Consider the following 27,656-nt stretch of genomic DNA (forward strand, 5'->3'; position numbering starts at 1 on the left):
CTTCATTAGTGCTGTAAAAACTGTTTTTCTTTTAAATATAATTTTGAGCTTATACACAAAAAAACAGAAAACTAAAAATGGACAATAACTTTAGACAGTTTATAAATTTTAATTTATTTTTCTCAAAAGTGCCTTTAAACCAGGACATGATACTATTACTATATATTTGGGTTAATTTACTTATGACTCCACACATTATCTCACCCACTCTATATATTACAGGTATTCGATGATGTCACGTTACCATCGAAGCCCAAATTTAAGTTTATTCTTGGCGTATTCGATCGGATATTTACAGCAATATTTGTGGTTGAGATGCTTATGAAGTGGGTTGGCTTCGGATTGAAAAAATATTTCACTAATGGATGGTGTCTGCTTGACTTCTTTATCGTAGTGGTAAGTATATAAAGACACCTTCATATTAGAATAATAATTTTATTTGTATCTTTATTTGGGAAGATTTAGAAATGTTTAAAATCGAAATACAGGTAATTAGACAAAACAACAGTTGTTAAAAAACTTTTAAAAAACACTAAACCTGTTATAACACATTGTGGGCATATGTGTCCTTGGGCCAAACTTATACGACTTTTTCTTTTATTCATCATTTTTTTCCCAGGTATCATTGGTTTCTCTGTCCTTGGAGATTATTGCAATGCAACAACAAGGAAAGAGCAACACAGACCTTTCATCATTAAGGGTGCTGAGAAGTCTTCGGGCATTTCGACCTCTTAGAGCAATGTCTAGATTTGAAGGGATCAAGGTAAAGAATATTTGAGACTTTCGCAATAGCACGATGATTAACCTAGAGGTTGCTGAGTCAAAGCTTGCTGCTGCTACCATTGTGGTGGTAACTTGTAACTGGGCATGTGGTGTATGAAACAGAACACTGATGTTATAACAGCTTTTTTTGTTAAAGTTGGATAAATTAGTTACATTCATTTATCACACATTCGTTAAATTTAATAGCTGGACTTGGGTATAACATTGTCTAAACTGCAGTTTTTAGGCCAGGAATTTTCGTATTATTTTGATTTAGTATTGATAGCAACTATTTTTAATTATATTTATATATAACCTTTGCAATTTTTTAGGCTTAATGATTGTAGTATAAATTGTTTTTTTCAATGATATGGTAAATTCATACAAACACTTACATTTACCAGACATTAATTTAACATTTTCTTTCAAAATAGGTTGTAACTGATGCTCTGTTTCGTTCAATTCCATCAATTCTCAATGTATTTGTTATCTGCTTAATTTTCTGGCTTATCTTTGCTATTATGGGGGTGAATCTATTTGCCGGAAAAATGGCCTCTTGCAAATGGAAAGCCACTGGAGAAAAAGTCTGGCATAAAACAGATTACAAAAAGTTAGTAAAAAATTAGTTTTCTAAATATATATATAATAATTCCATAAAATATATTTAAAAAAATTACTCTTTTAATAAAAGTAAATACTAACATATGTGTCCTTGGGCAAGACACTTAACTGAAATTGCTTTAATTCAGAGGTTCAATAAGTGACTATTTGTAAAAGCCATAAATAGTGTGTTTATTCATTTATATCTTAACCTACCTTACACTTAAAAAATACTGTTTTAATTCTTAGTTTTTTATCTAAACTAGAATAAAAAATTAAAAGTTCGTTTTTTGTTTGTGTTTTTAACAGAAAAGTTTTTACTTATATTATATTATGTCTGTTAACAAACACAACATCATTTAACTTTTACCATTAAAATTGTGTTATGTTTTAGTTACCCAGAGCTGGCAGAGCGATACCCTCCCCCTCCAATAGATGTTGTTGATATAGATAGTTGTTTATGTTTGGCCAACATTACTGGGGGAAAAGTTCATTGGACAAATCTGCCCATCAACTTTGACAATGTTTTTATTGCCTACATTGCACTGCTGCAGGTTTGTGGGTTAATACAGTTGATGGTAATGGATTAAACATATACCAATGTGGGTTGACCACATTTTAAAAAATAAATAAAAAAATGATTAAAACTAAAAAATATTCTAAAAATTTATATACGTGATAACTCGTAAGTGTGCATGAGTAAGTTCTATGTAACAGAACACCTGTGTTGTAACGACAATTATGGCCTCACTACACAAAAATAAATAACTGATAGTCATTCATTCATTCATTATCTATACTTACCTTAAATTACATAACCAAGTTACAGTCATCCATTCAGTATCTATTCTTACATTAAATTACATAAATTATTAACATTCATTCATTCATGCATTCAAATACCTAAATAAGTTAGATTAATTCATTCATACATTCATTCATTTACTATATCTTCTTACATTAAACCCCCAACCCTTTACCATAGGTTGCCACATTTAAGGGTTGGATGCCGATCATGTACGCTGCAGTAGATGCTCCAACTAAGGTTGGATTGCAACCCGTTAGAGATGCAAACATCTACAACTATTTCTTCTTTGTTGCTTTCATCATATTTGGAGCTTTCTTTACTCTCAATCTTTTTATATCAGTCGTGATTGACAATTTTAATCAACAGAAGAAGAAGTTTGAGTTTGCTGGCACAGAACTCTTTCTTACTGATGTAAGTGGTACCAATTTATTAATTTATTTTGTTTTTGTTTTTATTTTATTTTTATATTTTTTTTTACTTTTATTTTTACTCTCTCTTTGTAATGAAAGAATACCATGTTTAATGTCCATTATAATCTTTATTTAAATTTAGCTTTACAAAAATAATAATACAATACAGTTCTGTTTCTGTAGCCTAAAATGAACGAATTATTAATTCTTCATTAAAGATAATTGTTAATATTTATATGCGATTCCATTTTTAGACTCAAAAAAGGGTTTACAATGCCATGAAGAAACTGAAAGCCAAACTTCCCAAAACTTTGTTCCCTGTCCCCAAAGCTCCATGGAGGGAACGTCTATACTTGTTCACTACTGGGGATAAGTTTGAACTTGGAGTGATGGTTATTACCATTCTTAACTTACTAGCTATGGCTCTGGAATATGAAGGGATGAGTCCAGGTACATATAATTTCTGGCCTAAATCCTAGGACCCATGGGCTTCCATGCTGCGGGCTTCACCTACATAGAATAGAATAGGAAAAAAAGTAACAATATGAGCGTAAATTATTTAGCTTGCGTGGCTGGAATGACTGTTGTTATAAAACACGTGTCTTCTGTTTTATACACCTTGTACACGCTGAAGAATTACCACATATGTAACTTTGTGGGTGATTATATATTTTTTTGTGTATAACTAATAATCTAAAAAACCCATATAATTTTAGGAGCAATTTCTGTTAAGTGTCTTGCCAAAGACAAACACCCACAATGGTATCATTGTCAAGCTTTGAACCTAGTTTACCAACCTCATATTTTTACAGATTACCAGAGCGTGATTAAAAACATCAACTATGGATTTGTTGTTGTGTTTACCCTAGAGATCGTGATACGAATAATCGCGATGGGAAAATCATATTTCTATGTTCCATGGAATGTGTTTGACTTTCTCCTCATTCTTGCTTCTGTACTTGGTGAGAATTTATTAGATCATGTATTTATCCTCGTGTAGGGGTAACTAACATTAGTTGCACATTTTTTTATTGCCAACTAATTGCCTGGCTTTATGCACCGTTTGCTTAAGAGTTACAAAGCTGTTTAGTGTTTAGGTGTTGCTATTAGTGACCAATAAGATAGATAAAAAACTATTGCCCGCTAAAATACTCACACGTATACAATGGTACTAGAACACTGTATCGTCTAGTCACATCTGTTTAGCTAAAAAGTTTTTAAAATCAAGATTACTTTACCGCATGGGACATGAAAATGTCTTATTAAATGAGTTTAATTTTTTGGTGTTTGTTTAAAAACTACAAATTTATTTATTATATATTTTCACAGCAAATGCCATTCCCATAATTATCACCCATACGAACCCTAACACTGTGAGTACGGTGACCTCCACACCGTGGCTCCCTATGTTCCGGATGGTGCGTGTGGCCCGCATCCTCCGGGTAGCTCGCGTTGCTAGTGGCATCCGGACTTTGCTCTTCGCTCTGATGCTCTCTGCTCCTGCTCTTTTTAACGTTGGAAGTCTTCTTTTCCTCTTCGTTTTTATCTACGCCATCTTCGGGATGAACCAGTTTGCTCTTGTGGAGAAAAAGGGAGCAATTAACGATATTTTAAACTTTGAAACATTCCCAAATACTTTTTTACTTCTATTCCAGGTGAACATTCCATATTTTTATATTGGTAGTGTTTTATACTGAACTGTTGCTGGCAAGTGTAATATGCAAAACGGATTTTCCAGAAAAAGACAAATTTTCCAGAAAAAAATGTTTTCCCCTAAAACTAATTACAGGCCTAATTTCCCTTCCCCAACAAAAATGGTTAAATAGACAACAAAAAAGAGCCAATGTGAATGAATGACACTAATTTCAGTAAAGTCTTTATAACATATGGGTGTCCAATGTTCATAAATCTTGTGACTGCTTACGGGTTGCTTAACTTTGTTGGTGATGGTTCATTGTGTGTTATTTTTTATAACTTTGTTGAAGATGCAACTTGTTGCCGAGATTTTTTTACTACCTATTTCCTTTATACCATTTTCAGATGTCAACTTCTGCTGGTTGGGATGGTTTTATGGAACCAACATTGTATGTGGAAGGCAATCCAGCTTGTGTGGATAGTAAAAATGGAGAGAAAGGAACCTGCATGTCAACTTCATTTGTTGGATACTTTTACTTTGTCAGGTATGGATACTCTACCTTTATATTATTCTTGACAAACATTGAATGAACGTTTTGTAACTTATTTGCACACATGTGTAACGATGGTCGTTATAGCAGGGCTGTTCTGTTTCACATACATAAGTTATTTTTTTTTTAATATTTTAAGTTTATTGTATATATTATACAGACACTTTAAAACTTGCAATAAACTTAATTACTTTGTTAACTGAATTGAGTTCAGTAACGTAAGATCTGATCTTGGAAATCTAGCCCTGGTTGGAATAATATAATAGTGTTCTGAATATAAGAAACGCAGTAAGAAAAAACATTTTAATAAAACCTAATTTAAACCCCCCAAAAAACAAGAAAATATGTTGTTGCTTTTCAGCTACCTTCTTGTGACTTTTGTGATCATAACGAACATGTATATCGCGATTATCCTTGAAAACTTTGATCTTGCTACTAAAGACAATGAAGAAGCTGTAACAGCTGATGACTTTGAGCATTTCTTTGATATGTGGCAACGTTATGATAAAAATGGAAATGGAAAAGTAACTGTTTAATTTTTTTAGTGGGGATATATAGTAGAGTACTAGTGGGGATATATAGTAGAGTGGGGAAAGACGGAACACCTTTAGCACATATTAACCAAATATCCTAGATCGTGTTTTAAACAATCACCAACGGTCTATGAGGGAAACAGTTTTATAATTCTTTAAATTTTCTTTGTTTACTACCAATTAGGACGAAAAAATAGAATGTGGAGGTGTCCCATCTTTCCCCACCCCACTATATTTTGCACACATCCATATAAAACAGAACATTATGCGCAAAACTATAATAAATTCGGCTAAAACTATAATAAATTCGGCTAAATTGCCTTTTTTCATTTATTGTTTTTATGCTTCGTTTGTGAAGACTGACGATGTCATTTAGGTGAAATATATATAGTAGGGTGGGGGAAGATGGGACACCTTTGGCACATAATATACAAATATCCTGACCGTGTTTTAAACAAATAAAGAGTCTTGAGAATACGGCTTTATATGCTTCTGAATTTTCTTTGTTTTCCACCAAATGGAACGAGAAATTAGAATGAAAGGGTGTCCCATCTCCCCCCACCCTACTCTATCTTTTTTATACCATAAGTTTGACTATGTTTTTGTCGGTTACGTTTTCGTAGTTCTGACTGAAAATTGTATTTATATTTTAGCTCACTGTGACGGAGTTAAGTGAATTACTTCATAATATTGATCGACCGTTGAGGATACGGAAGCCAAATAAGCACCATATCGCAAACATGAGAATACCCATGGATTCAGAAGGCGAGATATACCTGTTAGATGTAGCTTCTGCTTTAACAAAGAAGATTATAGGTATGTAAATGTAACTCATTTGGCTCGTGTGCACGAGGTGTACAAAACGGAACACCCGTGTTATAACGACTGTCGTTGCCCCGCCACGCAACAATAAACAATGATAAATAAACAGCCACACTTTTTACCTGACGTTCTTTTAGACTTTTTATCCATTGCTTGTTTTAACAATTGTTGTTTTGCTGTTGATTCCCATCTTTTCTTTCTTTATATAACTTTTTTTAAAGATTTTTTAATTTTTTTATAGAAATAAATAGAAATTATTTTATGTTATTTTCAAGGTACCGACGGTTTCACCGACGAGACAGAGTCTGAACTCCGATCTTACTACAAGCGTAAGTGTCGAGGTTCACTTCGTTCAGAAAGCCGCACGAAAGTAACCAACACATACGATTACGTAATGAACATCGACGACTCCCCTAACAACGTCATTGATCGCGTCATTGCTTCTCCGCTGACGATTGAGGTCAGTCGGAATGATGGTTACGTCACAAACGACATTGTGACAAAAGCAGACATTCACCCGACCCGAGAAATGCAGGTCGTACTCCCCGCTTTCCATGAGCAGGCTAAATCTGCTCAAATTGTGACGTCACCCACCTCTGACGTCACGTCATACACCCTTGCCGCCACCGAGCGGCCGGTGAATGGGTTGAAAATTGAAGACGAATTGAAAGCAAGCCGAAACAGAAATAGCAACTGCAGCCGAAACCCGAGGACACTTAACGGGGAAGTAGGTAACGCTACTGTCAATACACTGAAGACTTTATGCGCAATTTCGCTACGTATTCAACTCACGGAAAATAATGCAAGCCACCACACTGTACACGACAATTCCAGACACAACAGTCGTTTTGACCGCCACGAGATTTTTTCACCGTGGCTGTCAATGTCACGGCGCGTTCGGTCACGTGAGGGAAACAGTCACGGCTGGTTGAACTCAAGCCCCCGCTCGAATAAACTGCCCGTGCCGCATCGTGACGATCCCGAATCAAATCATTGTTAATCTATATACTTTACAACTAATATACTTTGCCTTATACTGTCTCGTGGCCCACGCAGCGTTCTGCGAAGACACATCCTCACGCAGAAGTACTCGTTTTACTATTTTATTGTCAGAAGTCAAAGAAGTGGACGAAACTGAACAATATACCACATACATACCGCCTCTTATTGTCCAGCGGTCATTGTGTTATTCGTATACATCAGTATTACTTTTGCCTCGATTTCTTGTTCGAGTTGAAAACTGTGTTCCTAGTTTCCTCTGTTGCTTATCGAAACAAGCGAGAATGCTGAAAAAACTTGTTGTATTTGCTCAGGTGCTCGAACCCAGTTCACCCGATGCGATAATGATATTTTATGTCTCATTTTAGCTTGTTCAGATCGGTAGGAGCCGAGAAAAACGCTCTTTTCAGCGTCCGAATCGACGTGGCGTCTCGGTCCTCGTAGGTGGCCGAAATAGGCGGTAATTTCAAGTTGAAGCCGCTGTTGTTAGGCGAATATGCGATCACTGACCATCGACGTGGGAATCTCCTTCTTGCGCTATCTCCACCTTCAATTTTCGGGAACATGTTCAAACCTAAGTCTTCCTCCTCGTTCAAGCGATTTTTCTCAATGTCTGCGATACTAACTTCGCAGTATGCTGGATCAGGCTGTGTTTTAATTTCCTCTCCAGTTAGCGGCAATACGAAGCCCCCTCTTGCCTCTAGATCGCTGACGTACCGACTCATTCGGACCAGACTCTTTTCTAGTTCTTGGTTTGCGCTCTCAATACTAGAAATACCAGAATCGCTGGTTGACCTTGTTCTTTGTGGGATTTGTAAAGTTGTCTTGGCACGAGTGAGCCTTTTATTCAGCGTAGCTCTTTCCGCATCAATAAGCCGTGAACTGCAACTTTCAAGTCTGTTCCTATCAATCTCTATCCTATCCATTTTAAGAAACCCGTTAGACAAATCCTTTGTCATTTTTGCGGCCCATACTTTGTCCCGCACTAGGGTGGCGTCGAACCCCGACCTCCTACGGACCCTGGTCATGGCCTTGAACGACCTGACAATCCTTGGATCGTCTTCCGCCACCGTATGGTCCGTTAAGTAGAGATCTTCTGACAACTCGTACTTTTTCACGATTTTAGTTCTGCAATAATTTTCAGTATTAATGATTGCAGTATGTAACAACGACGCGTATAATACTGCGGCGTAAGATGCGATATTGTTAAAATCTCACACTTCCTGATCGTGTTTTAAACAATTAACAGCGCTCTTTTAGAATCGCAGGGGCATACGTCCATATAATTATGTACACAATCAAAAAGTCAAGAAATAGCCCTCCTATAAGACACTTGACAGCAATTGCTCCAACCCAGTTTTCAGTAACGGGTTGTCTAAATTGTGAGTCATACAAAAAAAAACACCTAAAAAGTTACATACGTAGTAACTCGTCAGCGGCACGAGGTGTATGAAACCGAACACCCGATTTATCCGACCACGCGAGAAGAATGACAATAACATTCTATCACTTTTAAAGGGCAGAAATAACTATTCAATGTATATGTATAATTTGTGTTAAACATACAATTTCTACCTTTTATTTATTCTCGCTTTTTGTAGTTCGTACTTCTCCTGGAAGTGACGTAACTTCTTGTCCACGTCATCGCATACGTCATCAGCCGTGGTGACGTTGGAGGTACCACTGTAAGATTTTCTACGAGCTAGTAAACTTGGGACTAAAATCGGTGGATGCATGTTCGTTTTAACTTACTCCTAAACTCCTACTAACGATAAGTTTTGTATCAATTGAATTCAAGCTTATGATTTTTCTTGAGAGCCATGGCCTCTTAAACCCTGCCCACACTTAGCGTCGGCATAATACGTTATTTATAGCCCTATCTTCACAGAGCGTATGTTTACCTATCTAATCTCCCCTTCGCTACGAATACAACTTTATTTAGACTCTGGGGGGCATTGGGCGATCTTATGCTAACACTTCGCGTGACCGCTTTGACTTCTTATAAATGTATATTGACCGTTCGTTTCTCCTATGCTGACCTGTAGGCACATCATCGGTCATCTGCAGGTAGTCAAGCGGCTGTGGCCTTTATACAGAGTAAAATTTTCAATCCTGGGAAACAGAGCGCTCTTCAACTTCGCTAACGTTCCAGACGCGCCTTGACGCTTAAACCAACACTCGCTACATTATAATCACGTCGGTATGCTCTGCCATGTTGGTTTGATAAGCTGTAGACGATCGACATTCCTTTTGAAGTCGATGGTCGTGTTGAAATAGCCCTGCCATGCCCTACGATCCTCCGCCCCTCGCCATTGTCCAGCTCGCACGCCAGAAAACCAATTTAAACTTCCTTTTCCGGCGCCCGTTTGTAAAAACTCGGTATCACGTGACATATTACGTAAGAAGTTACCATGGGCAACAGAAGGTCAACAGTCACGAAATTCCTATGAAATAATTTTAAAATGTTCTGGCGCATTATATTTACAATTTTTTAATTAAAAAATAAATAGTATTTTTGAAAATTCTGGTATAATATAACGTACTATATAGGTTTAATTTTATTTTGAAATTTATAATTTGCTCGGCATGATTGACATTTAAGCTAATGGCCCTTTGAAGGATTAACTCAAAACATTTTCTTTGCGGTTAAACGTCGGTATTTTAAACGCAGTCTATTGAAGTTATTTAAGTTGTGTAATAAGACACTTCGATATTCTATCCGGTCGGCCGCGATTTGTTCACGAAATCAAACAATACCATAATCCGATCGTGGCGCACTTGAAAGGTATATTGTCTGGGAACTAAATCAACTTTCGTCGTTCTGCGGGGCCTCGTTATTAGCAGTTCAAAATGAAATTCTCAGACCTATGTTTTTACAAGCGTGCAGCTGAGCGGACGATTTAAAATATCACTTTGTAGATTGCAGCAATCATATATTGACTTTGACATTGCTGTTTTAGTATTACACACGCGTGGCTGGGCCATTACCAAATAATGTGATTCTCAAGTACTTGGTAACTTAAGAAATATTGTCTAATATGTCGGTCGTTTGGTTCACGTATTATGTTTCTAGTAGGTTGAGGTCACAATTTTTGGAATTTAGTAGGTTGGGGTAACATGGTACACTTTTTATTCTCTTTTTTTTCGTTCCATTTGGATGTAAACAAAGAACATTTAAAGAATTATAACACCGTACGACTTCCATAGACCGTTGATTAGTGTTTAAACACAATCAGGATATTAGGTGCTAAAGGTCTCCCCCCCCCCGTCGTTTCCTACCCTATACTATATGTTACCTTAAAACAAAAATAATTAGTTTGCATTACTAAATAGTGTGATTCCCAAAAAAGTCGGTAATTAAGAATTAGGTTGATTATTTATGTGGGTCACGTTTTATGCAGGTTGCGGACAATGCTTCATTATTTGTCGCCCTGTTTATAGTAAACAAACAATATTTACAGGGATGTTACTTCTGCTAGTATAATTAATATTTTAAATAAATAATATTTTAACGGCTTATCCGGTAAAAGTATAGTATATTTTTTCAACGTCTCTCTCGCCATTCGGCAAGGCTTTATCAGGGAATGAGGCATAAAATGACTTTACAAAAACCCTTACTAACTGAAACGTCAACGAATATATGTTACATTTTATTCACGATGTACAAAATACGCTTTAGTACATTCCAATCTGATTTGTAACCCCAGAATCTAACGAAGAATTATAAGTCAACTGCATTGACATGGGGCCTGAATGCGTCCTGTTATAGTACGGGTAATAATTAGGACTGGATTGATAATCTTGGTTTGGGTAAAAATTAGATGAATACTGGTGGTAATACGGCCGACTTTGTATATGCGAAGATATTGAATACGGCGAGCTATGATGTTCATGCGGAATTTCAGCTGTTTGAGAGAAATATCCTGTAGCGCCACCGAACGTATTTGTTAGGTAATCGTTTGCACCGCCAGATGTCGCAACGTGTCTGCCAACAGCGGCAAACCACGGGGTAGTTTTGTCGTCCATTAATGGTTGGATCATGTTGATTTGGTGGATTGCTTCGTTGTATGAGGGGAGACCAGCTGGAGTCTATGTAAAGAAAATGTATTTTAACTTGGATTTGAATTAATTTAGTTTAAGCAGTTGTGTCATCAGCGCGCCTGTCTTCAACCCAGAATTGACAGGTTCAAGGCCCGTCGCTGCTTCGACTGCGTCCTATGATCTGCTTCAACCAAATGGTTATTTATAGGTTGTCATAATTGGCAGCCATACATTAAAAAATAACATTAACCCACATAGTTACATATGTGATAATTCGTAAGCGGGAACGTATGTAACAGGACACCCGCGTTATAACGACAGTCGTTGTTCGTATAAATAAATTTAATAATTTATTTCTTACTTGTCCGTATGTATATCCGAACCGTTCTGGGCTGTTCGTTATTTGTATAGCTTGTGCGAGACCATGGAAGTCGAACTTGTAAGCGTATCTCTTGCCGTGAACCTTCGTCATTATGTTCTTATCATAGTAGTATCTAAAAGTAAAGTATCTAATTCAACCTATATTAAAACAGCCGGGTGTATAGTTCTGTGGGGTAAGATGAGACACCTTTAGTACATGATATCTAAATATCTTGATCGTGTGACAACGTATTTCTATTACATCCCCGCCCAAGCACTATGCCCTTCAAGTCACAGATAATTAACCCTAAACCAAAATGCACCCCACATTTTTGGTTGCCGATAACCATAAATAGCTACGTACAATAGACTTTTTCGATATTTTACGTACCGCAATGCTCGACTTAGTTTATCATAGTTCATGTTAGGTTTGCTTTTCCTCTCCCCCCATCTACGAGCCACCTCATCTGGATCCACCATTTTAAACTCTCCACTCGTTCCCTCCCATGTAATGCAAGTTGCGTTCGCTGGATCGCTCAATAACTCGAGAAGAAACTGCCACAGTTGGATCTGACCACCGCCTAAAGAACAACAGTTAAATTTGCAGCGCGTTTGGGTAAATTTGCATAATATTTAGGTCACTTGTAGGCCTATAGTAGGTTGGGATAACATTATCCGTGGTTTTATTCTTTTTTATTGTTTCGAGAACAATTTTTGGGTAAACTTACATGTTGTTTAGTTTCGTGTGTCAGAAGATAAGAGTTCTTAAAGTATTAAAGACATATATATTAAACTACGGAACCACAGATATAGAGTGTAGATTACCTTGCTTGCTTAGTTTCGTGCAAAGCGGGCCAAGAAGTGTGTATGTATCTAAAAATAGAATTATATCAAAATGAGCAAAGATTTTTCATTCCAATTGCAAGTTGCAGAATGTATAGCACACATTATAACTATTTTGTATTGAATATTGTCTGCTATGTTTTTGTGCTTGATCAACACAAGACACGAACTTAAATCATTTTAGTTAAGATTGCCGGCCGAATTTCGTCTTAGCTTGATTACTACCCCACGAGCAATAATTATAAACAAAAAGCGCTTCAGACGCTCTGAACGCGTGGTCACAATTTAATCAAGAAACACGTTTGCGAAGTCGCTTGCAGCGTTGTTATGCTTATGGCAGCAAATGCTACAACGCGGGCCTTTGCTTTTACCGTTAGTTTCATGAGTTTTTGCAGGAATGTTTTAGCAAGGTAAGAACACAAACTGTGGCATAGATAATGAACTTGATTCTTAAGAGGTTTCTTTAAGCCACCGTGAAGCTTGTACGTGCTTATCATTGAGTTTGGAAGATCTATATGCCAGGATAGCTAAGTTCAATTTGAAGGTTGCGCCAAAGTATTTGCGGGTGAGCGAAATCGCCATTTAAGTTCATATATTGACCGCTGTTTTTGTTTACATAGATGTTTTAGTCTGTTTTACAACGTGTAAGTTTCCTGTACATGAACTAACATTATGACCTCAACTAGACAGAAGGTTACAGTGCACGAACCCGTTTGAAGGCTCGTATCTTTAAACCAAGTGGTCTAAAAGTTCTTTGTCAAAGATTAAAAGCACACTGAGTTATCAGACGATCTTCTGGCAAATTTTCAAGCATCACCTAAACCTCTGGAGACGCCAATCCCGCCGAAAAAGGTTTGTTAAAACAAATAACAATTTATCAACTAATAAGGCGTCAGACGTCCTTATAGTGACCAGACTTAACCCAGCGACTTGGCTAAATTTTCAGCCAAAATACTTCAAGCCTTGAGATAGCAATCAACGTTTTGACAAGCAAGATCACCGACGACTCTAGACGGCGCTTGTAAACACTAAATTAGCTTATCGATAAATGTCATCTAACCTTCAAGCTTGGACGACAACGCTTGACCCGACTTTGTTTTAGCGCCGTTGCCTGCCTTCGGTGACGCTGGCTTTCGATTTCCTAAAAATAAAAAAATTACTTTAAACATATAACCTTTCTCATTCTTATATCAAAATTTTTATGTCAGACTATTCATGGTCATAAATAAACGAATCTAATTTATTTACTCTCGTGTGACAATGACAGTCGTTATAACATGGGTTTTCTGTTTCATACACTTCGTACTCGGTTATATGAGTTGCCACTAATGTAACTTTGTAGGTAATGCATTTTACAGCTATAGGGCCGTTATTATATATAACCTAAGACGTATTCCGTTCTTTTAAACCTTTTATTAAAACAATTTGTTAACTATTGCCAAACAACAGTCCGCTAGAGAATTATAGCGCTATATAGACGGCACTCATAAATAGTAACGTGTCCTACCAGATTTTTTAATCTTGCTTATACCATTATAATAACCCAATTTTGAAACAAAAAAACGTTCACAACACCTTTTAAATATTGCAGATGGCTGAAAAAGACATCCGCATCTTTCTCTGTCGAAGTAAGATTCTTGAAGTCTTTTACCGTCATCTTGCTCAAGTCGATTCCAGTTATTCCTTTAAATCGACTACAATCCACTTTCTGTAACTTGTATTCGTGAACCACCCATGTTAACCATTGTACAACGTGAGAGTTCGTCCAAGAACTTAGCTCTGCAAATACAACAGGATGATCGGTTTTGTTACATAGAAGCCTATAAATAAATATCGCGGTAAGTGGTATGATTTTGTAGTATATGTGATATAGTGAACGTTTGTAATTGTCATGTATATTGTATTTAAGTCAGCCTGACTCGTTATGCGAGCAAAATAGTTTACTATTGCTGTGTGACATAAAGTTTCGTAAAAAATACTTAGTTTTGCAGATTGAGTTTACTTATTCGGTTCCCGCGATTGGTGCTATTTTATGTAATTTGACTTCGTTTTTTCTGATACCGAAAAATAGAAATAATGAGTATTTACGAAACAGTCAGTCTTAAACACAAAATTTTCTTTATAAGTTTTGATGAAAATATATAAAATTTTAAAATAAAGGTATTTTAAAAAAAAAACAAACAAAACAGAATGCTACTTTACAGCGATTAAATATGTTTGTGATTTATATTTTTGCTGTTAGATATAACTCCATTGCCGACAAATTAGATACGAAATGCTATCATACAATTAAATTTCCAAACCTCATATAATTGTCGTTTCAAAAAACAATCACCAACAAAGTTACACACGGAGTAATTCGTAAGCGGGCACGAGATGGATAAAACTGAACACCCGTGTTATAGATCGACTGCACTTATATGCTCCGCCACGCAGGGATAATTAAATTGCAAAAAAACATTAATACCTGACGGTACGAATACTTCCAACTCCTTCGTATCATGGTGGTCGCTTGTTTGGACTTTTCGCCCTGAATCCATCGTCGCCGCGTTTTCGGCGCCCAACGCCATTTTGTCAAAATGTCCGGCGACGCTGCCGAGGCTGCGACGTTTTCGTGGCGTAGGCGTTTCATTGTGCGGCGTGGTCACTGACAAAGATCTCTTTCTACTATAATCCACCGGTAAAGTCGATCTAAAAATGATAGAAATTTTAACATATATAGGTTTTTGAACGTGATTCCAGATGTTTAGCATGGTCAAACAAAAAAAAAGCATTTTCTTGTGGTTTTTGGTTGCAAACGTCTTTTATCGTTTTTTTAAAAATATTTTGCTGATGGAATCCGTTTAAATTGGCCACATACATTATTGACCTTGTTATAAGAGAGATAAAAATGTTCTAAACTGAGGACCATATTTTCCATAAATATTTGGGTCCATTTGTAAATTTGCGATACTTACAACACCGATGTGTGTTGTTCTGATATTTTATATCTTAAATCCAAAACAGTCCAGTATGCGAGTAGTATGAGTTAATTTATTGGCTATGAATTATATATCAATGTCGTTTCGTTGTCGGTACATCAAAAACACATCAAAGTAATTTTATTTTTTGCTGCCACTCAACGCTTTGCTATATACGGTTTATATTCGTATTTATATTAAGCGTGAATTTCCCCACGTCGCGGAAATAGCTGCTCAACATGTATTTCACCTGTTACGAGTCCTCTGCTTGACCCCTTGATTTAAATGGGAGTTTCCGTCGCTTTGAACAGCGGTGCTAAGTTTCGGGTCGAACCAAGTTACCGGGGCTGTTGGGCTTGAATATGTGCACTGTAAAAATTAAATTTAGACAAAAAGCTATTCGGTACATTAAAAGAAACGTTGTAATCTATAGTAGTGTGGGTATGGGTTGAGATAGTAATAACACCTCAATCCCATATTTCCTGATCGTGTTTTAAACCATTACCAACGGACTTTTAGAGAAGCGTGAGGATACGGTTATATAATTTTATAAGCACTATTTGTTTACTACCAAATGGAATGAGAAAGAAAATTAAAACATGTACCATCTTACCCCACCCGACTATACCATTCATTCATTTTCAGAAAACGCCATACAGTATACATACAACTAAAACTTTATCACGCGTAAAAAGTTGCTTGCTTTTATGTTTCACTATATTAAAATTCGGGTCCAAACTGCAGCAGTGGTTACAAAATTCTCAAGTCGTTTCAATAATTATTTCAAGCCGTAAAAATATTATTATAGTAGAGTGGGGGAAGATGGGACACCTTTAACACATAATTTCCAAATATCGTAATCGTGTTTTAAACAATTAACAACGGTCTTTTGGAGTCGTGAGCATACGGTTTAATAATTCTTTAAATGTTCTTTGTTCACTACCAAATGTGATGAGAAAATAGAATGAAAATGTGTCCCATCTTCCCCCACCCTACTATATAACATCTTACGTGTGAATGCTGTCCGTAGTTCAAACGAGATGTGGTGTCAGGATAATGGAAAGTAGAAAACGATTTCGAGCTATCGTAATGCATTGTATGACTGCTGAAAAAAGAACAAATATATATATTTAATTTTTTAAATAGAATAATGCATCTCTTTTCGCTTTACAATTTTCGGCCAAGGTTTTTCCAGGCTTTAGCTCGGCTAATTATTTAGGTCGTTAAAAAGTTATACCAGATATAGATTAAATTGTAATCAAAATTTACACTTCTATTCGACGGTCAGTTGTTATGATCAGTTTTCACACGGCTTGTTTTTGTTTCTGATTAGACCCCCCACGTCAGTTAACGCCTTAATAATTATAGTAGCGCACGCGTTAACGCTGGAAACCATTTCCTGAAAACAAGGCCTATGTTTTTATCGGGCAGTGGCCTCACCTGGGGTCTATTGTCTTGCCGATTGAAGGGCGACTGTCCGCTGGCAACTGCGCGTTAACCCTGTTGTTTGGTCTTGCCCATATGGCCCCGGAAACCGATGGCAGGGCCACTGGATTGGAATCGTTTGATGCCAAGCTGCTGTTGTGTGGGTGTATTTGAGGTTTATGGGGACCTCGGGACAAACAGTCCGCCGTGGCGGAGATATGCTGCTGCATTTCCGGCTCGGAGTTGTGATTTGACTCGTTCTTTGATGGTTGATTAATTTACGTTAAATTTTTGTTACGATTTTTGCCTTCTGATTGGTTATTATTTTTTGCGTATGGGTAATTAAAATCAACATATAACATGTATCATCTGTAAGTAATTTCGCAATCAAAAGTTACGTAAAGAATTAAAAGTAAAAAAATATATTATTACAGCACGTATACGCATATATATACCGTCAACAAATTTCAAACTACGCGATTAAAAAAGCCGAACTGTTTACCAAAAACACGTAAAACATGTAGCGGTCGTTGTATAGGAAATAGTAATTGCTCCAAAGCAAAAAACATCCGTTGTACTAACGCTACTTAAAATAATATACCGCGTGTACACTATCTGAGTTCCGGTAAGCAACAAGGCGTAACAACAAACAAACAATTACTTTGCAATAAAATTTTCCGGTTTATACAATAATCTTTAAGCTACGCTAAGCTTGTATACTCCTTCACTACAAATTTTCAGCCCCTTTCCGTTTAAAATGTCAGTGTTTTTTGTATACTGTATAGCTAATTTCGATTACTTCTAAATCTGTTATTTTGCTTTCGTAAGCTTTCTATACACGTCTTTTAGCTGAATGACTTGCCCAATCTGCTTTACCTAGCTGGTACATGAGCTCCTGTCACGGTCTCATCCCATTTCCGATACAGATTTTGTCCTTTGAAAGTCGCCAGCGCTTAAACTCTATTGTCTTTGACATTTATCCTTTGTCTACCGCTCTAACTGATACATTTATTGTAATATATACTTTAAATACGCTTTAAATACGTGAAAAAAGATTTTGAAAAACTGTCATAAAACAAAAACCTAACCTACAAGGTATAAAATTTCGCTTATTTTGTATGGAAACAAATTTAATATTTTCTCTAAAAATAAGTCCTAACTTTACCTAACGAAAAACAACCACTTAACTAATACTCAAGCATAAGCATTACGCTCCCCATTTTTAGCTCCAAATTTAAAAATACCCAACTACCCCCTTATCCACCTGGGTCAATGCACGAAAGTGGAAACGAGAGTAGCAAGTAAAATTTAGGAGAAAGAAACCGTATCTGTTGAAAGCAACGCCATGAGTTCATAACGCATTGACCCGACATGTTGCTTGCGGTTGTAGTTTATCCGACAGAACCGAAATCTGTTGGTACTGTTAAAGTATCGTTTTAATATAGTTTAACTTTAAATAACGAATATTTCGAAAAAAAATGTTTAAATAAGACTTTCTTATCGGAAATTTTACATTTTTAAACGAATGTTTTTGAAATTTCGGGATCTAAATAACGATTTGTTTCCGAAAATGTTACGAGAATCAGGTAGCCTATTAAATTTCAGCACCAAAACTCCATGTTGAGCTGAAAAGACTGGAATACGGTATAGCCTACCGTGCCGTATAAGACATATATTCCGTTAGTTAGCATATAGTATCTTTAGAGTCTTAAGAATACCGGTATATAATTCAGATTTTCCGGTAGATTTTTTTGTAGAATTATTCTTCTTATAAAACAAAGAACCGTTGTGTATCTGTGGATTTATTTCCACTAGACTCAGACTTTCCAATGACAGTTTTATATGCCAGACATTTTCCCTTTGGATGCATATGTTTTCTAGTGTAATATGTTGTCCAAAATGCCAACTGTAAACCGAAAAAATAATCACCCACTAAGTTGACACACGTGATAAGCTGGCACGAGCTGTATAAAACACAACTCCCGTGTTATAACGACCATTGTTTCCCGCCAGAGATAAACAGGTTACAAAAAAATAATCACCCACAAAGTAACATACATGGTAACTCGTAAGCTGACACGAGGTGTATTATCACCCGTGTTATAAGTTATAACGACTGTCGTTTTCCGGCCACGCGGGGTGAAATAAGTTACATACATTCATTCATTCATACCCACCCCTATAAATTGAAAGTAAAAGTTATAAAAATCCATGTTCACAACTTTATAAAATTCCAAGTTCAAGACACGACGGAAGTGAAGAGCAGGCATCGGGTTCCTCTGTCCTATGCGCATGTCTAGCCGGGGTTTAATATTTTACCCTTCATCGAACGTTTATTTAAATAAGCTTTGTTCGCCCCGCTTCGTCTGAATTTACTGTAACGCGGACGATGATGTAATTGGAATAAGTTTACAATTATTATTAAACTAAACACACGACGAATATAAACTGTTTGCGTTATTGTTGAAGCAAAAGTGTTTATTGCGCCGGTAATTTTGTGTCTTTTAGACAAGATAGTCTCTTTTTTTATTGGTCCATTTTGTAATAAAACATTCTACAGAACATATAACCACATCCGCCTTTAAAATAATGAAGTGTTGAAACTACGATTAGGAAAAAGGTACCAACGGTGTTTACATTATCCCACAGTATAGTGTAACTGAAATTACGTAATGTAGTTTTGGATCTATTTTTAATAAAGCATTTTTAAACTTGTTAGTTATGTAGCACTGTGGTGTAAGATGGGACACCTTTTGCACATAATATCCAGATATCCTGATCGTGTTTTAAACAACAACAGTCTATGGAAGTCATGAGAATGCGGTTTATATTTCTTTGAATGTTCTTTGTTTACTACCAAATAGGACGAGAAAGTAGAATGAAAAAGTGTCCCATCTTTCCCCACCCTACTATATAAACGTGTTTTAGGGAGTCAACAATTCCCTTTACTTATTCACCCGTTCTCCTGATATATAGGGTGGTCTAATTTTACTCAAACTTCCGTCCATAGTAACCCCTGGCCCCCCTCTTGACCGAGACACTCATTAAATATAAAGTTCACGGCAGAGTTTAAGTGTTCTGTCCAGTTAACAAGCCATTTCACTTGTTACAAAAGACTTTCGGCTACTCCTTTGTCAATTTGGCGCATCAGGGCACAGAAGGTCAAGACTGCTACAAAGTTACGACCCTTATCAAGGCCCAAGATCGGGGTTAAGGTGACGGTCAGAGACACTGTGTCCAGCCTTAAGGTGCTTCTTCATGTTTGCTTATCTCTTTCTAATTGAGCAAGGCTTGTCGTTATGTAGCTTTGGGTTTCGTTGCTGTACTTGTCGCTGTTGGGTGTCTCAGCTACGATTTAACAAACTGTTTTGAATCCGTTTCTAGTATAAGATGACCTTTTTGAACTCTAAATTGGATCTTGGTAGTATCGCTTTAAAAGATCTTTTTGCTAGCTACTGTATTGTCACTAGTGCGTTCAATACCACTAAGCCCATGCAAACATTCGATATGGTAGCTTGTCACAATGTAACGTGTAGGGGCCTTAGTGTCTTGATTCTCCAACTGATAAGCATTTTGTGAATGAACGCTCACGGTAAAAGCCATAAGACAACACCACCCTAGAGTTTGGGGTCATTAGTAGAAAAAATATTCACTCGCGTTTGAAGGACACTGTGTTGTTTTGCACACAGTAAAAACAAGACCAGGCCATGTTTAAGTGTGTGGGTCTATATACTACAATGTTTTTCGCCTTTTATTGTGGCAGACCTCCAAAAATAGGAAGTAATATGGAGGGCCTTATGGTGGCCCAAATTTTAAACCCTTTTTCAGACAACCTTTTTTTGTAATCGTACATTATTAAGAATGGTTGAAATGTCAAAAAAATAGTGGGTGAGGCAATCAACAGACCCATTTTTGATAGCCCCCAAAAAACGCTTCATAAACGTATTCCCGAAACATGAGAAAAATTGGTGGCCGTAATTTTGTTGCTTTAAAATTGCCAAATATCAATCATGCCAACCCTGTTCGCCCAATCTTAGATTCGAGCGCTAACCGCACGAATTAGTGGACTTGGCACAGCACCCTACCATACCATTAGCAGTATGTATCCCAATTGACCCCAACTGATCCACGCGGCTCCGTACCAACCCTTAAAACCGAATATATCCAAGTACTCAATACAATACATTTGCCCTAACGGCTACTGTACCCAAAATATTCCAACAGCGACACGAGAAGTCACCGGGCCGCAGCAGCATTACTTATTTGCAGGTCGTGCTGTTTCTTTCCACGGAAATGGATGTGTACAACATACCGATTGAGGTTTCCTGTTATTTCTAAGTGCTGGAACGAAACATTTGCCAACAAATGTTTCACGCACAAGCCACCACTAATGCTTCCCTTATACAAAAATGCCGCCTTTCCTGTTTAAACTATTTTTATTCAACTTGTTTGAACTCTGATACAAAGGATGTAGAAAGCCTTATACGCGGTACTGTGGGGTGAGATGGATATTATGTATCCCATGTTTCCTAATTGTTATTTTAACAACGCCCTGTTAGAGTCGCGTATAGTTACTGTTTTTTTAACTTTGAAATATTCTTGTTTACCGCCAAATTGAACGAGAGAAGGGAACGAAAACATGTACTATCTTGCCACAACGATAAATTTGCATAACATAGCAAAACAAACAAACAAACAAAATAGCAAATTGAATTTTAAAAACAAATGCTGTTTTTTTTCCACAGCTTTTTATACTATATGTACGTACTTCATTAATTCCAAAATGTCCGCTATTAAATTAAAAAAAAAAAACAATTTTTAATTTTTAGAGAACTTCCTATATACCATCTTTAATCAAAACGTTATTTCCACGTATAAGTCAATACGCAATACATGCATCAATACGTTGGGACAATGTTAATCCATTTTTCGTGAGGTATATACCGCACCATCGTTGTTGACAGATAGGCATAAGTAAACACGTTTCACACGCGCGTGTCATTCCTACATTTGTTTTCCACCTCCGCATGTTTTCGATTGATGTTACATTTCACCTTGCATTCTGAACCGTGGCCTCAACTATATGGTTGAATTAGCTTGTCAAATATACAAGTCGCTTTGGATGTTTAACTACAGTTAATGTTGCCAAACCACTTAGGAATTCCTCTCTTTGGTTAAAATGTGTATTTTAGAATGATTAGTGAATGTATTCGGTTGGGTTTCGATTTATCATGTAGCTAAAAATAACCGAATACAGATTTTACTCGCATTTTTTAGCGTTTTTCGAAGAAAAACTCGCAATTCTCATAACCTGTATAGATTATTAACACTTATAGTTTCCGCTGGCCCAATTGAAATGTCATAATTCTATCAGTCGTTATATAATTACATCCCATGTTAAACGGCCCGTCTGTGGTGGTTTTATGATAAGTGGTAATATTTGGTAAAAATAAGTTGCACCCACAATGCTTCCTATTGTGAAGAATTGAATAGAGTGGGTCAATTAATTCATCGTCTACGCCGCATTACCAGTATAGACCGTATAGGTTTTATGGTGTTTCTGCAACCACAAATGATGGATGTATAACATGTTTGCTTTCGCCTGTGTAAAGGTATCCAAACCAAACAGGTACTTGGTTTTTCTCACGTACAAATAGCGTTAATTATCCGGAGTTACGTCTCGCCTTAGTAACTGGAACGTGGGGCCTTTAAAACGATATTTTAATTATGATATTAATTCTCGCTGTGGCAGGGGCCGGTTACGTCACCTCACAAAATTCCAAGAAGCTCATGTTTCAACCGTGCTCTGACTCTTGTTGATTCACGGTCGGTTTGTCGGCCACCTGCGCGCCCGAAATGAATAAAGTGAAAGTCTTAAAAGTCGACCGAGTAAAAACACATTTGCGATGTTTGTTGTCTTTTTTAGGGGGCCGCACACGCTCCCAAGCCCCCCGCTGCTACGCTCGGTCACAGACTTAATTAACGGTTAGGTCGTGTCTGAAACAAGCGGAGGGCTTTGACGCGCACCCCGCTCTGTCCCGCTTGAAGTGCGCGGCACGCTGAGACAACAATAGCCCTGCCAAGCGGCAACGGTCCGACTCATGCAAATGATGCGAAAAATTTAATAACATTCACCGTTAGCGGCGAGTAGCGTCCCTCAGTCCCAGTCGTCCGCGTCCCGGGGTTTGATAGGCGGCGTAACGCGCCATGAAGTTCAATGGCTGACTCCTCTCAAGCGAGGCGGGACTACGGCAGCCATTAAAAATTTACAACTACTCGTTTTGGCCTCAAAATAGGTACACGTCCCTGGCTTAAATGTTCCATTGAAGGTTGCTTCTGTTCCGCTTCGACGACGTTTAATAATAACAGATCCTTTGATAAACGCACTCCACGTGCGAGCCGTCCAATATTGAAACGAAAGAATAAAATTTTCCACGATTTTAGGCCTAGATAGATGCTATCACGCGATTGCGCCACTGAAACAAGTCTGGCATACGCACGCCGTGTATTTATATCTCTGATTCACCGCGTACTCAGCGAATTTGCCGAGATTTGCTTTGTGATTTAAAAGACCTTATCGTGGCTAAATGAAAGCCACCTGTAAAAACGTAGCCAATAACCAAACCCCAATGGAGATTATTAAAGCGAATCATTCCAAAGAGATAATGCGTTTCTGTGGGGCCAAACGAAATACACAACTGCCAACGACGAACGATAAAGCTTAGTGGTTTCTTTTCCCCCAAACTCATGTATGCTGTTTTTCAGTTAAACTTTTTGAAATAAATACTAAAATGTTGTACATATTGTTCCTTATAAAACAGCGTGTTTTAACGACTGTCGTTTTAAATTCCTATAAAGCCGTATCCCCACGACTCTCATATAGACCGTTATTAATTGTCAGAAACACGATTCGGATATCTTGATATTATGTGTTAAAGATATCACGTCTCCCCCACCTACTATATACCAAACAGGGACGTTCTAATAGTCCACATATATTCCAAACCCATTTTCCCAACCGCTAACACCCTTTAGCAATAATCAAATGACTGTCGCCTTAAAAAATAAACAATCTTTTTGAAGTTCTTTACCGCATCGGTATGACAGCAATTATATTTGATCAGAAGCAAGAAACGGTCGACGACGCGTGAAATAGTTATAACTCCTTGTGTGGTAGGCTAAATGATTTTCGCCATTTTAAACCCGATTGCCCGTATGATTTAATATGAAACTACGAATTTTAGAGTGAAGTTCATTTTAGGTTCCCGTTCTTTAAAATGGCGGTAAATATAATTTTTTCATAAGGTTAACTTTTGACAAACTTTGTCAACTTTGTCAACTTTTTCTTTTTGTAGTTCCTGTATATATTACTATGGGGTAAGATAGGACACCTTTAACACATAATATTCAAACATCCTGATCCTGTTTTAAGTAGTTAACAACGATCTATGGGATTCATAAGGAAATGATTTTATAATTGTTTGAGTGTTATTCGTTTACTACAAAATGGGACGAGAAAATAGAATAAAAAGATGTCCCATCGATCCCCAACCTATAATATATAAACAAATTAAAATTTACCCTGTAAAATACTTCCAGGGTTGTTTTACAAGTTGTTTACTGTATAGTTAATAGTATTTAGCTTCTTACTTTTATTTGTACATATTCACTGTTGTAGCAATGATAAAAATGTTTATTTTAGCAAGGTTATGTGTGGGGGCACCAAGCGGTATCTTTAGCTATGAGTCCAACTCGCTAGGGGGCGATTATGTGTTGTCTTAATGTTATGTTTTATCTTAATTTTTGTTAAATTGCCAAAACGATATTGTCTACAATTTAAACTTATTGTTTTAAAACTTCGTTTGAGGTATTCTTCGTTCTTAGTTTTTTTGGGGTTTTATTTTTTGCGCCGTAAGCGGATTATTCACAAAAAATGTCCGTCATTTTTTTGAAAAATTCCTAAAGAGCTCCGTGCATTTTAATCCCTGCTTTACCGAAAGCTGGTATTCGAAAGTAACTGAGCAGATTAGAAAGTGAAACAAGTTAATCCGAAGGGTTGATTTTTCAGCGGCGGATTAGACAAGTCACTTTCATTGCCTAACATGCCACATGTTGACCTGCTGTCCATGAAAGCAGGAACCCCTACTTTGCTAGGAAAAGGTCATGTTTGTACAGCGATAATTTGTTAAACGAGAAGTTTGTATGAAAGTGTATAGGTGTGCTTTGTGGTGGGCCAGTTATTGGACACGCGATACTTTTGTTGCAAGCTTTGTAATATTAGAACACCATAGTTTTTTAAGGTAATATAAAAAAAAAACTTAAGATGTATGAAACAGAACACATATATTATAACGACGACTGCCGTTGCCCCGCCATGCGAGGGTAAATAAGTTACATTTGTTCATTCAATATTGTATTTTTATGAAAAATGAGAATGCGTTCATTATCCCCCAAAAAACAAAATGCTTTGTTTATATGTACACGAAATTGGGATACCACAAGCTTGACCTCTTATCCTAATTGTAAAGTTGTTTATATATTAAAGTTATTGTTCAAAATCTATGCATTGCATCGCATTATGTTAAAACGTTTTTGGTGCAGGATATTTTCGCAAATTAGCGGTTCCATTTTCTACGTTCACACGAAAAATCTCTCACTTTCGCCATTTTATGAACTGTAGGCGACGCGATGACCATTTTGAATTAATTTGTTGTGACAAACCCGCAGCTGAGTGGATTAAATAGGCGTTGAGGCAGCGCAGGCCTCGCTGAGGTTCGATGGGCCGTTTTCGAAGTCTATCTTCTGTTTGTGTAGCGACGGCTGCAGAATGGCGACTGCTCTCTTGTCTATACTAAAATCCCGCTTCAGATTTTTTTGTGGCAATGTTTAAATTTTGACCAAGCCCTTAGTTACCGCCAAGTATAACTACTTTCTTATGTCTAACCGTAATCTCTTTGTGTGTTCAACTGCTGGTGTTGTTTGTATTTCAGTGGCTGCCGTCGCTCGGTAAGTGGTCGTTTTGACTCGCTAACCCCTATGTTTATCCACCGGAACACCTGCGTGAAAAATCAAGTCGTAACAGAGGCGTATTTTTAGGGGCAGTTTAAAATTTAGCGGTGTAAATTTCAATTAAAAACTCATTAAAAATAATCTATATGAACATAAATATATATCTATCGCATACAGTTGTCTGATTTATGTTTCCGTCAAACGAAAGTTGTAACAGCAATATTGGTGCCAGATACATATAGTTTTTTGAGCAGTTTTGAAACTTATATTTGATATTCGATTTTTAGCAGCAATATTTTGTGCCAAATCTTATACGAATTCGAGCCCAATGTTAAAAACTTTTTTTGATATTCGGTTTCCTTTCGTTGACCCGTGAGCGACTTCTCTCCGACAAGCTTATGGTTTCAACTGTAGCGGAAGGAAGATATGTTTATATTTCAGTGAAAAACCAGAGTCTGTCCTGTCGCGTGCCACCTCGCAAGTTCACGTGTTGCTAGTATGAGCAATCCGCCGCAGTGACACTTTTCTGTAGGCTGTAAAATTAAACACCCGCTTTTTAAATGTTATATTAGCGAAGAAAAATTAACGTACGGCGGGCGGATTGCATCTTATCTTCACACGTCAGCTGTCGTACGGTGCTGATTATGACAACACAATGTGGCGTGTGGAAGGCAGGAAACTCGTGTTTTGGTCCAGAAACGTCTTTTCCACTTGGAGCACAGACCTGCTGGCAAATTGGATGATTCGTTTAAGTCACACCTAAGCTGTATTGAATGGTGGTGATTTGGACTATTTTCTTTGATAAGTCTTTTATCTCTGTCCTGTTTTTATAACTTCTAGGTTGTTTACACCAATAATTTTCTTTCATTTTGACCATCATTAAGTGTTGGTTTAAAACGCGACATTTTTGTTATGGGTGCGGAGTATTATAGGCGTGTAGTAACACTTGATGTGTAATTTCCAATTTTTTTGGGGGGTGGGGGGTTATTATGATCTAAAGGCGTCCCATCTTACCCCACAATACTAAATTCCAATGAATGAGTTTTTTCTAATTTATAAACACAATTTCTGAAAATATTTCTCAATTTTCTGATTTTAAACAGGCCGCCCAAAACAGATCGAATTTCGCAATAACCACAAAGCTTGGTAAACCGACTTACAGAAAGGCGCACAAAGGCTCAGAAACTCGAAACAGTAACGCAATAAAGGGTTAATCATTGGGTGGAATTTAGAGATCAGTCTTCTCTTGAAGTTGGTCGCACGAGCCAAAGCAATAAAACACTTAAGCCGGCGTCTCATGTCGAGCTCAGATTTCAATGCATAATCTTTTCTCGATGATCCCTAAACCAACACATATCATCAGTCAACAGTCAAGGCGACATGGCCCCGGTACTCAAGTACTTAAATTTTCTTTTGTTTCCAAACGTCGCAATATTTGAAAGACAAAAACCGTCATGTCCCGAAAAGAGCACCCCTTTGCTGCGTCACTGCAAATTTCTCTGTTTTCCATTTTCCTTATCCGAACCGGATTTTCTCCGATTCGTATGACCGTCCGGCGTTCGAGTTACCTCTCGGCGACCGCTTTGATATTCAACCCAACAGAAAGCAAACGTTTTGTTAAACTTTTGCCTTGATCTTTTCCATGCAAGTACAGTGTGCAACCAATGACATTTTAAAGCATAAGAAATTCTGCTAAAAACATGATAAAAGTTCTTTATATCCACTGAGATTCGTAGCTAATTGAAATAACTTCCATTAACACTTACCGGTGCGTGGGTAAAGCACGGTTCAATGTATTTGCCATGTGGTATGCGCTTTTATATTTCAACGCGACACACACACACCCTTGGACGGACGTCTATTTTTCTGTCGTTCAATGGCACATACCTTGTCGTTAA

The 27,656-nt window shown here is 37.2% G+C and overlaps 4 protein-coding genes across 8 annotated transcripts in view; 2 read left to right on the forward strand and 2 right to left on the reverse strand.

The window, feature by feature from the left end:
• Window positions 1-7,283, forward strand: part of LOC100177866 (sodium channel protein type 4 subunit alpha B-like) — a 28,429-nt gene extending 21,146 nt beyond the window's left edge. For both annotated transcript variants that reach the window (XM_009861768.3, XM_018813839.2), the window contains exons 21-32: window positions 223-396; window positions 620-763; window positions 1,197-1,372; window positions 1,757-1,916; window positions 2,348-2,581; window positions 2,835-3,030; window positions 3,393-3,542; window positions 3,910-4,235; window positions 4,621-4,760; window positions 5,128-5,290; window positions 5,953-6,115; window positions 6,397-7,283. In XM_009861768.3, the coding sequence (XP_009860070.2) occupies window positions 223-396; window positions 620-763; window positions 1,197-1,372; window positions 1,757-1,916; window positions 2,348-2,581; window positions 2,835-3,030; window positions 3,393-3,542; window positions 3,910-4,235; window positions 4,621-4,760; window positions 5,128-5,290; window positions 5,953-6,115; window positions 6,397-7,121 (2,751 nt within the window). In that variant the 3' untranslated portion in view covers window positions 7,122-7,283. The remainder of the gene's footprint in view (window positions 1-222; window positions 397-619; window positions 764-1,196; window positions 1,373-1,756; window positions 1,917-2,347; window positions 2,582-2,834; window positions 3,031-3,392; window positions 3,543-3,909; window positions 4,236-4,620; window positions 4,761-5,127; window positions 5,291-5,952; window positions 6,116-6,396) is intronic.
• Window positions 7,212-9,437, reverse strand: LOC100180217. Its single transcript, XM_002123040.3, has 2 exons — window positions 8,696-9,437; window positions 7,212-8,248 (listed from the first exon to the last, which is right to left on the reverse strand). Exons 1-2 carry the CDS (start codon window positions 8,854-8,856, stop codon window positions 7,480-7,482), a joined length of 930 nt encoding a protein of 309 aa, XP_002123076.1. The 5' UTR covers window positions 8,857-9,437; the 3' UTR covers window positions 7,212-7,479.
• A 1,319-nt stretch (window positions 9,438-10,756) lies between these two features.
• Window positions 10,757-18,162, reverse strand: fli/erg2 (transcription factor protein). Of its 2 annotated transcripts, none has more exon segments than NM_001078236.1 (10): window positions 10,757-11,209; window positions 11,523-11,655; window positions 11,913-12,102; window positions 12,347-12,394; window positions 13,425-13,505; window positions 13,940-14,143; window positions 14,832-15,055; window positions 15,575-15,693; window positions 16,336-16,426; window positions 16,765-17,109. In NM_001078236.1, coding segments are annotated over 10 exon segments (1,719 nt in total). In that variant the 5' UTR covers window positions 16,980-17,109; the 3' UTR covers window positions 10,757-10,795.
• Window positions 14,060-27,656, forward strand: part of ets (Ets protein) — a 32,813-nt gene continuing 19,216 nt past the window's right edge. Inside the window, exon 1 of one of the 3 annotated variants that reach the window (XM_026836217.1) lies at window positions 14,060-14,202. The gene's annotated coding sequence lies outside the window, so the exon portion shown is untranslated. The remainder of the gene's footprint in view (window positions 14,203-27,656) is intronic. The other 2 variants (XM_026836219.1, XM_026836220.1) reach the window with 2 other exon arrangements.

This window comes from Ciona intestinalis, chromosome 10 (assembly GCF_000224145.3).
Source record: "Ciona intestinalis chromosome 10, KH, whole genome shotgun sequence".
Taxonomy (NCBI): Eukaryota; Metazoa; Chordata; class Ascidiacea; order Phlebobranchia; family Cionidae; genus Ciona; species Ciona intestinalis.